At 50.2% G+C, this 11249-nt stretch overlaps 1 protein-coding gene across 5 annotated transcripts in view; it reads right to left on the reverse strand.

Annotated features, from left to right (window-relative positions):
• The window catches only part of LOC139583050 (tyrosine-protein kinase Fyn), a 77453-nt gene that overhangs the window by 11977 nt on the left and 54227 nt on the right, over positions 1–11249 (reverse strand). For all 5 annotated transcript variants that reach the window (XM_071413755.1, XM_071413756.1, XM_071413753.1 and 2 more), the window contains 5 exons: positions 9846–10111; positions 7365–7461; positions 4465–4563; positions 3222–3325; positions 2816–2965 (listed from right to left, as the gene is read on the reverse strand). In XM_071413755.1, coding sequence (XP_071269856.1) covers positions 2816–2965; positions 3222–3325; positions 4465–4563; positions 7365–7461; positions 9846–10104 — 709 coding nt within the window. In that variant the 5' untranslated portion in view covers positions 10105–10111. The remainder of the gene's footprint in view (positions 1–2815; positions 2966–3221; positions 3326–4464; positions 4564–7364; positions 7462–9845; positions 10112–11249) is intronic.

Genomic DNA, 11249 nt, shown 5'->3' on the forward strand with positions numbered 1-11249 from the left:
AGAATGACTGGCGGATCCTGGCTGGCTGGCTCTGGACGCTCTTGGCTGGTTGACGGCTCTGGACGGTCATGGCTGGCTGACAGCTCTGGACGGTCATGGCTCGCTGACGGCTCTGGACGGTCATGGCTCGCTGACGGCTCTGGACGGTCATGGCTCGCTGACGGCTCTGGACGGTCATGGCTCGCTGACGGCTCTGGACGGTCATGGCTCGCTGACGGCTCTGGACGGTCATGGCTCGCTGACGGCTCTGGACGGTCATGGCTCGCTGACGGCTCTGGACGGTCATGGCTCGCTGACGGCTCTGGACGGTCATGGCTGGCTGAAGGCTCTGGCTGATCCGGTCTGGCGGAAGGCTCTGGCTGATCCGGTCTGGCGGAAGGCTCTGGCTGATCCGGTCTGGCGGAAGGCTCTGGCTGATCCGGTCTGGCGGAAGGCTCTGGCTGATCCGGTCTGGCGGAAGGCTCTGGCTGATCCGGTCTGGCGGAAGGCTCTGGCTGATCCGGTCTGGCGGAAGGCTCTGGCTGATCCGGTCTGGCGGAAGGCTCTAGCGGCTCCTGTCTGGCGGACGGCTCTAGCGGCTCCTGTCTGGCGGACGGCTCTGTAGGCTCATGGCAGACGGGCGGCTTTGCAGGCTCATGGCAGACGGGCGGCTTTGCAGGCTCATGGCAGACGGACAGTTCAGACGGCGTATGGCAGACGGGCAGTTCAGGCGCCGCTGGGCAGACGGGCAGTTCAGGCGCCGCTGGGCAGACGGGCAGTTCAGGCGCCGCTGGGCAGACGGGCAGTTCAGGCGCCGCTGGGCAGACGGGCAGTTCAGGCGCCGCTGGGCAGACGGCAGACTCTGGCCGGCTGAGACGCACTATAGGCCTGGTGCGTGGTACCGGAACTGGAGGCACTGGGCTGGAGACACGCACCTCAGGGCGAGTGCGGGGAGAAGGAACAGTGCGTACAGGGCTCTGGAGACGCACAGGAGGCTTGGTGCGTGGTGCCGGAACTGGAGGCACTGGGCTGGAGACACGCACCATAGGGAGAGTGCGTGGAGGAGGAACAGGGCTCTGGAGATGCACTGGAAGCCTGGTGCGTGGTGTAGGCACTGGTGGTACTGAGCTGGGGTGGGAAGGTGGCGCCGGATATACCGGACCGTGAAGGAGGACACGTGCTCTTGAGCACCGAGCCTCCCCAACCTTACCAGGTTGAATGGTCCCCGTAGCCCTGCCAGTGCGGCGAGGTGGAATAGCCCGCACTGGGCTATGCAGGCGAACCGGGGACACCACCTGTAAGGCTGGTGCCATGTACGCCGGCCCGAGGAGACGTACTGGAGACCAGATACGTTGGGCCGGCTTCATGGCACTCGGCTCGATGCCCAACCTAGCCCTCCCAGTGCGGCAAGGTGGAATAGCCCGCACTGGGCTAAGCACGCGTACTGGGGACACCGTGCGCTTTACCGCATAACACGGTGTCTGACCAGTACGACGCCCTCTTACTCCACGGCAAGCCCGGGGAGTTGGCTCAGGTATCCAACCCGGCTTCGCCACACTCCCCTTTAGCCCCCCCCAAGAAATGTTTGGGTGTTACTCACGGGCTTTTCAGGCTTCCGTGCAAGACGCGTCCCCTCATAACTCCGGTTCTTCACTCCGGTAGCCTCTGCTCTCCTCAGTGCCTCCAGCTGTTCCCATGGGAGGCGATCCCTTCCAGCCAGGATCTCCTCCCATGTGTAGCAACCTTTACCGTCCAAAACATCCTCCCATGTCCATGAGTCCTGTTTACTTTGCCGCTGTTGTTGGTTCCGCTCACGCTGCTTGATCCTGTTGTGGTGGGTAGTTCTGTCACGATCGTGTGTAGGAGAGACGGACCAAAACGCAGCATGAGGAAAATAAGCCATCTTCTTTTAATTAAATGAACGAAGATGAACATAAAACGAAAACACTATACAAACAAACAAAACAACAAATGATCGTGAAGCTAAATAACGCAAGTGCACAGACAAGCAACAAACGTTAAACAAGACAACTACCCACAAAAGCCTACTGCCTATGGCTACCTTAAATATGGCTCCCAATCAGAGACAAATGAATGACAGCTGTCTCTGATTGAGACCCAATCCAGGCAGCCATAGACATAACTAGACAACCTCACAATTATCTATCCCATACACAATACAACACCCATAGACTAAACAAAACACACACAACATACAATGCCCACCCCAACTCACGCCCTGACCAACTAAACATAATCAAAATAACATAAAAATAGGTCAGGAACGTGACAGTACCTTAGTAACTTCTGTCTACAAAAACCTACTATTGTGTACCTTAGTAACTTCTGTCTACAAAAACCTACCATTGTGTACCTTAGTAACTTCTTTGAACTGTACCTTACTTTAACTCCAGGCCTACATACTGTATATTCTCATCATCGGTATAAACTTTGTCACTCATAAAGGTCTTATAAACACTGTAATGGTGTATGAATGGTAGGTGTAATAAATTATATGTATACTTTTGCATCTGCCTCAGTTTAGGATATTTTCTATGTGCAGCACAGGAGGTTGCTGGCCCTTCAATAGGGGAGAATGAGTTCATGGTAATGACTGGAGCGGAATCAGTGGAATGGGATCACGTTTCCAAGTGTTTGATGCCATTCCATTCGCTCCGTTCCGGGCCATTACTATGAGCCGCTGGTGTGCAGGTATACATATTTTCCATAATAAACATGGCAATAGCGGTGTATGAACGGTGTATGAACGGTGTATGAACGGTGGGTGTAGTAATGTTCTATTAACGGTGCGTCTTGGACCATTTCTGACTCTTACCTGAGTAGTGCTGTACCAGCTGCTGCAGGGTTTCAAACTGAGCCCTGGTGGTGATGTAGTAACCGCCGCTGTCCAGCTTACGGATCTTATAATGCTTCACGTGGTCCCCCTTCACGTCATCCCAGTCTCGTATGGACAGGGAGAAGGCACCTACAAAACACAGATGTGGAGGGGAGTGAGTCACTGCGAAAACGTTCACTTACCTCATGCATTAATAATAATTGTGGTCATAGCGAACGGTTGATAGTATTACCAGATGCAGAAATAGCCCACCGGGAAAATATTCTGACGTCATTTCAACCAGTTTTACCCGCTGGATAGTTTTTCTAGAACAGTAGGCTGCTCCTCAAGTTGGGTACATCATGCATCCTATTACAGTGCCGTCCCGACAGTCTCTTGAGGTTACCTTTAGTGGTTTCACTCTCCCTGATGAGATAGGTGCCACGGGGATTGCCAGTGAACAGAAGTTGCCTCTCTGCATCCTTCCGGCCCAGTTTCCCAAAGTACCAGCTACAGAGAGAGGGTTTAACACAGGGACAGGTCAATAATGAGTGAGGGAAGCCATTGTATAAGCCATCTATCCGGATCGATTCGAGTGCGGAAAACCGTCTTTGAAGTTGAAAATGGTGATCTGACATACAGAGCTGAGAGACACAGGTCACAAGGCCAGTTGAAATTCTCACTATAAACCCTGTCAATAAAATCACCCTTTGGCCGTGGTTTCTCAGACTAGAGGCTGAACAATCGCTAACTGCATGTTGAGAGTGAACAGGGGATTTAATACCCTGCATGAAATGTCTCCCCTTGTCTTACAAGCCAGTGTTGGTAAATTGAGCCACACCCAACGCAAACCCTGGCTGTGCTTAAATCCAGTATACTGTAGTGAGCCTAATGAGAGTTTGCCGTGTGGTGCACCATTCGAATAATTACATCATTACTCCTCAGAGAGTCTGATGAGGAGGGAGGTGGGGTGGGGGGCTGTAGCCCCGTCAGACACCCAGGTTCATTCACACATGACACAGACAAAGCTCTTATACATTCTCTATGACATTTCAAATATCGGAACATACACACACAGCATTTAACGCAATTCTCCTGTCTTTTATAGTGTCTAATAAAAGTCGCTTTAATGAGCTGGGGAAAGTGCCAGCTCTGCAGAGACATACACATCCCAGTATGATTACATTTCTGCTCAGAGCTTTGTGTTGACTGTTAACTCCAGACGCTGAGAGAAAGAGAGGATGTCTATGCTTGTCTTGACTTCTGACATCTTCCTCTCTCCCTGTTGTCTCAGACAGTGAAGAGAATGAAGAGAGGAGAGAGAACCAGCGCTTGACTTGGGCAGGAGCTCACCGGAGCTGAGTACCGGCACCTCAAATGTTCTACTGCTTGAGCTCCTGTTCCTCTTATAGAATATTAGCTCAAAAGTATTATGGATCTCCTGCACCTAAATATAAACAGTACCAGCACTCAAAATGAGTACCGGCAATTATTTTAGTCCAACTCAAGCACTGGAGAAAAGAGAGACAGAGACAGCGTGTGTGTTCAATCACTACATTTTTCATTTCATTCTTTTTTTTTTCATGCCATGTAGTCAGCTCTGTCAGAGCGTGTCCCAATGAAACTCAGTATGACAGACTGCTACTCACTCCTCAGCCTGGATGGAGTCCACTGGAGCCACGTAATTACTGGGAATGTAGCCATTTCCACCGGTGGTGAGGGAACGAGCATCCCACCAGTCCCCTTCACTGAGGGAGAGAGGGAGGGAGAGAGGGAGGGGGGAGGGTCAGATGGTTTCATGTACAGAGTGTATTATTAGAGCGGCGAGAATACAAACCACTATGTTCAATAATGCAGTTGACAATGTGAATACATTGAAAGCAGTATATACCTTGTTCATATGGAATCGTGGAGGGAGGTAGTATTTGGCAGCACTGGCTGATTACAAGCAGAGAAGGGAGGAAGACGGATGTAGAGAGGAGAGAGAACCAGTGCTTGCATGCCTACACAGCCATTACTGCCTTTCTCATGTCCTCCCTCTTTCCCTTTAACTGCCTCCTCTCCTACTCTCCCTCCATCGCCTTTCCTATACTCTCCTCCCTCCCACCGTCACTCTCACTTGTCTGTCCTCCAGACACACTGCCCTCTTTTACATCTCTCTCTCTCCCTCGAACATTTCATCTTTCTTTTTGTGCGAGCTAGTGGCATTTGTCCTGAATAAAAACATGATGGGAGGGGGGACTAGGGTACGACATCACAGCAAGAAATGGGGCCGGTTTCCTTTGTTCTGAGAGCAGAATGGAGGTTCCCCCTGGAGGGCTAGTGTGTTCATCCTAACACGCTAACGCTAACAGCTGAGAGGAAGGATGGATTGCTGGGAGGAAAGCAGGAGAGACAGAGAGAGAGAGAGAGAGAGAGAGAGAGAGAGAGAGAGAGAGAGAGAGAGAGAGAGAGAGAGAGAGAGAGAGAGAGAGAGAGAGAGAGAGAGAGAGAGAGAGAGAGAGAGAGAGAGAGAGAGACAGAGAGAGACAGAGAGAGAGAGAGACAGAGAGACAGAGAGAGAGACAGAGAGAGAGACAGAGAGAGACAGAGAGACAGAGAGATAGAGAGACAGAGAGAGAGACAGAGAGAGAGAGAGAGAGAGAGAGAGAGAGAGAGAGAGAGAGAGAGCGAGAGAGACGGGAGTGGCCCGTCTGTCTTCTTCAACCCTCTTTAAACCATCTCGACTCCGCCGCAAAGACGGAAAACAACAACATGTAAACAAAGAGAGAACCATCCTCCTCCCATCTCCAGAAGTATTGTAATGCTCTGACTAGCCCCCCTTCCCTGTGGTCACTGCTGATGACAGAGTAATGAGTGGATTGTGTCGACAGACTGGAGTCAGGCTGGTATCCACCAGCATAGTATTCATAGTTGGAATATGTACAAAAACAATACCCAATTTACTAACCATTAAGACTTGAACCATTGAACAACAAATCAGAGCTATTTCCTGCATATTTCTGAGGTCATTTTTCAGTCTGAGAAAAATGTGCTAAATATGCCATTGTATTATAAACACTTGTAAATGTGTCTTCATATCAAAACTGCTATAGGAAACTAGCACAAGCAATCAAACTGGAGCATTATAAAGACTTGAGTCTTATTGTTTAGGATGGTTCCCTGGAACGTGTTGGATGCATACACCAAGCTCAGTGTTCCCTTGAGGATACCACCACATCACAACACAACAGTCCCTTCACTCACTGCTCGGTGCCCAGTGTGTCCGAGGGAGTCCCAGGGCTGCTCACCTAAGCCCTGCCTGAACAGGCATCTGCCATGGACTGTCTGTGCGCCAGGCAGCCCTGACTACGAGGGAGAGACAGGGTCTGGGACTGGGTTGGGTGCAACTAGTCTTCTCTCCAGGAGGGGGCAGTGTACCCAGTTAGAGGTTCCTGCCAGGAAGGGAGGGAGGGAAGCAGCAGTCGTGGGCGGACTGAGGACGGACGATGGAGGGTGGTGGATGCAGCTCTTTCTGGCCACTGCCCAGGAGGAGGAGGAGGAGGAGGAGGAGGAGGAGAGATGAGGAGAGGATAGGGAGGGTTACTAATGATGGTGCTCTTCCTGCCTTTGCTCGAGATGGGGAAGGCGGTGGGTGGATAGGTGAAAGGTGTGCTGCTGGGGTATGAGGAGGAATCAAAATCAAATCAAATCAAATGTATTTATATAGCCCTTTGTACATCAGCTGATATCTCTGCTGTACAGAAACCCAGCCTAAAACCCCAAACAGCAAGCAATGCAGGTGTAGAAGCACGGTGGCTAGGAAGAGCAGCCCTTCCACATGGGGTGAGAGGACAGGATGTTAAAGCAGTATGACTGGGTGTGGTGACTAGAGAGGAGAGAAGACACTGTGCTGGGACTGGAGTACAGGTCAAACAACTACAGGGGTGAACATGGACATGGGGACAATAGAAGAGATAGGAAATCACAAACCTAAAACAGACCCAGTCACACACGCTCCTGAGAGAAATATACATTGTTATTTTGCAGCGCGCAGGCTATCAATTCAGCTGAGTGGAGTCTTTCACAGAGAAAAAAAGCAGCATGTTTGAAACATCAGCTGTCTTCCCATTGGCTGGTCTGAGACAGTTTTGCTGACAGAAGGGTAACTGTACCCAACATGGCCGTAGAGTAGGCACAGGAAACAGGGTGGCTGCACTTCGTGTCCGACAGTTCGAAGCGAAAGTCCACACCAGAACCAGAGCAGACTGAAGAACAACACAGAACCATTCCACGTCACCCACCGCAAACTAAAGACCACTGACTGCTTCACCCAGTTTAAATGTAGATGTAACCGCAGCTGTTCATGGTCGAAAATGTAAATACAACAGCTGTCCCAGACGCCATTCAATCCCCACTTTCCCCGATCAAAATGCCTTACCTTGACGGCCAGACTGCAAGAGTGATTGTAATATGCATTCTAATTTACATATATAACACAGACCTGTTTCCTCCCCTCGGCGCAGTGGGTCTGATGTGTGATAAGCATCTCTACTGTTCCTGTACTTACGTGCTGTTGATGATCTGAAACTTCTCCCCTTTCCTAAAGCTGAGGTCGTCCTCTGTTCGGGCCTCGTAGTCGTAAAGTGCCACGAAGAGGGTGACTCCTGCCGAGAGAAACACACAGCGTCAGCACTCACACGATTAGGACGAGCAGCGAATGAACCTGAGAGTCTGACAGACTCACATTGAACTGGCTGGCACTGTGAGGGAGGCTGGGTGCACTGTAAGCTTTTATACGAGAGACAGCAGCCATTTCTGGATGCAGTGGATATACTGTGTATGAGCTATATTGAATTAAAATGTGAAATCATCCATTTTATGGGCATAACTAGCTGGAAATTAACCTTCGTACAGTACTGGGCATCTTTCACCTAGAAGGTAGCTGTCACGCCCTGGCCTTAGTTATCTTTGTTCTCTTTATTATTTTAGTTAGGTCAGGGTGTGACATGGGGGATGCAGGTGTTTTTGTTATTGTCTAGGGTTTTTTGTATGTCTATGGGTGTTTGCTAGTCTAGGTGTGATGTATGTCTATGGTTGCCTAGATTGGTTCTCAATTAGAGACAGCTGTCTATCGTTGTCTCTGATTGGGAACCATATTTAGGCAGCCATATTCATTGGGTAGTTCGTGGGTTATTGTCTTTGTTAGTTGCCTGTGTCTGCACTATTTGTTTATAGCGTCACGTTTGTTGTTTTGTAGTTTGTTTAAGTGTTCTGCTTTTCGTCATTAATAAATAGAAGATGTATTGTTATCACGCTGCGCCTTGGTCCTCCTCTCTTCAACGTTACGACGAGCGTGACAGTAGCACACAAATACTGCAGAAATGATGAACGGAAAATAACCTCTCAGCAGACACGTACAGTAAATAACATATGTAATAGCAGAGTTCTGTCAAATAGGAAAAACACATTCCTTTCCAAGATTAGACTGAGACAAGTGTGAAAGCCTCCTAGTCCCTGGGGAAGTGTGTAGGGGCTCCAGACAGACTGGGCTGAGAGAGGGGCTGAGCTCCATCTACCCAGGCGGCCTGCTGAATCTCTCAGGATAAGCCTCCAAAAGTCTGAAGAGCTTTCTTTAGTCATCTCATTTCCCTTATCTGAAAAGACTTGACGCATCACAGCAATATGGTGGAAGCCTACACAGTCTTAAAGATCTAGTTTCAACACAGTGACAGTGGGTCAAATACAACCATGGACCTACAGAAATATCACACACTAACAGTACTGCCTGGCTGCTCCACTGCAGTCTCCCAGTCTTCACAAACACAGACAGACACAGCCAGAGATATCATAATCCAGCCTTTCAAATGGAACTCTTTTTTATCAAAGAGCCTGTGGCTAATGCTGGCCTGGCCTCCACACACTAGAGGATAGAAGGATGTCAGTGAGTTGTGGCTGTGATTGGACAGGAACCAGGAAGGAACATCAAGAGGCATGATGTATGTTGACCTCGCAAGCTGGGCCGGCCTGATCTTTACCCATGCTGCCTGCAGGTGACCAGGGGAGCTAGCTGATTGGCTTGAAAGGGCTGATGAGGAAGCTGAGTGTGCTCTTCTTGTTCCTCAAGGGCCTCATCATCACATTTACCTCAGGTCACTTCAAAGCCCTAGCCCTTATGACTGGGGGTGGAAGGGACAATGATGAGCCTGTGCTTTGAGAGCAGGGCCCTTGATGATATCAGCAGTGAGAAGAGCACAAGCTGCTGCCTTTCACATGACACAGTACAGAGACAGAGAGAAAGAGAGAGACAGAGAGAGAGAGACAGAGTGAGAAAGAGAGACAGAGAGAGCACACTGGGGGCTTTTGAGAGCCACACCTCTGATGCATCTACCCGCCACACCAGTCCCAAGATACAGACTGCATCACTTTTGAAACAATAAGTCCACATCTCCACCATTTACAAGAAACCCACAGAGCAAACCACAAAACAACAACCAGGCTTGGTTATGCAGAATCCGAGAATATTGGTATGTGAAGCCCATTCAATTCAGTTACATAAGGTCATGGGACAAATGATACTAGCTGTGAATTTTCATTCTGACTATTAACTAAGTGCATACAGATGAAGCTATGGGGCTGATCGGACAAGGCAGTACCATTATTTTGTCATTAAAGTGGTTGAGAGACCGAGAGGGACAGCTTGTACCAAAGTTCCCGACTAGGGAGAAATGTCAAAGTTAAACCCCGTGGTCCACTGCGACCGCCTGTGTGGATTTGGACTACTTTGGGACAGAAATAATCCACACTTTGAGGGAAGCCGTGTTTAGTTAAGTGGAAACGCTGAGTTCTTCTTGTAACAGCTGTGGCTCAGTAAAACATGAAGGATATAAATATTATAGAAATATTCCCCATGTAAACAATGAAACCACACACAAAAGGCTGTGCAAGCGCCGGCCGGACGTTCCAACACAGGGGCGAGGCGCCGGGACGGGGCCGTGAGGTGAAGAGAGTCGGGGGAAATCCGTAAAGGGGAACATATCAAAACCCCTACCTGTTCCGCCACGGGTGCGGAGGGTCCCTGTGTGGGAGGAGGTGTGGACCCCCCCGAAAACCGTTATCCCCTGGCCAACGGGGGCCTGGAAGTTGTTGAAGTTTGGGATGGCGGTGACCCCGAAGCTGGGGTAGTGCTGGTGCTGTGGCGTGGGGTCGGCGCCATAGCGGTAGCCCGCGGCACTCTGGGAGATGCTGGTGTCTCGGTCGTCCGTGAGTTTCGTTGCTTCTTTATCCTTGCATTGCACACAGCCCATCATCTATATTCTATAAAGTCAAGAAGAAACACAGAAAGAGAAGAGGGATTATCAACTTGACTGGAAATCAATTGTCCAACCAGTCTGAAAATGAAGTTAACAGGGGAGATGAGTCGTAATACATGCAATAGAGGTGAACTTTAGCATTGTTCATGGTTTGCTCTCCCATCTCCTCAGATCACATTTCCTTGGGATGCTTTCTCTCAAGGACCACTGGGAAGTTTATAGCCTGATACGCACGCACGCACGCACGCACGCACGCACGCACGCACGCACGCACGCACGCACGCACGCACGCACGCACGCACGCACGCACGCACGCACGCACGCACGCACGCACGCACGCACGCACGCACGCACGCACGCACGCACGCACGCACGCACGCACGCACGCACGCACGCACGCACGCACGCACGCACGCACGCACGCACGCACGCACGCACGCACGCACGCACGCACGCACGCACGCACGCACGCACGCACGCACGCACACACACACACACACACACACACACACACACACACACACACACACACACACACACACACACACACACACACACACACACACACACCACAGACTACTGGGAAGTTTATAGCCTGACACACACATACAGACACAGACACAGACGACACACACAGCAGAGCTCCGGATGACTCACACACACACACACACACTGTGTCTCTTTCATGGCCAGGAGAAAAACCACACTGTGATACACACTGGGCTTAGGGAAGGAGAGCTAGTCGGGGAGCAGGGGACCCATGGAGGAAGGGTCACAGGGGTATTAGCTCATCGATTATTTCCATGATCACATCACCGCCAGCATCGACCGTCCGTCCGGTCAAATGGACTCCAGTCAACGGAAGGGTGGGAGGTGGGGATGGAGAGAGGAGAGCAACTGCAGTGTGGATGTTACTTCTGTCAGTTAAAGCGACGGGACATATTTCCAGTAGGACATCTCTATGTTGCTACCACCCATTGTTCAGCCAAGGGTAGTGTACTTCTATGGTATAATCTAGGTCATTAAATACCCGTATATAAACACACCTCCATACAAACAAAAAATATATACCTTCAGTAGACTATTTATACGTTAGCTGAGACGGTATTTGCACTGTCAAAACGAAAGCGTAAAGTTAATGA

The sequence above is a fragment of the Salvelinus alpinus genome, chromosome 8 (genome assembly GCF_045679555.1).
Source record: "Salvelinus alpinus chromosome 8, SLU_Salpinus.1, whole genome shotgun sequence".
In the NCBI taxonomy this organism is placed as follows: Eukaryota; Metazoa; Chordata; class Actinopteri; order Salmoniformes; family Salmonidae; genus Salvelinus; species Salvelinus alpinus.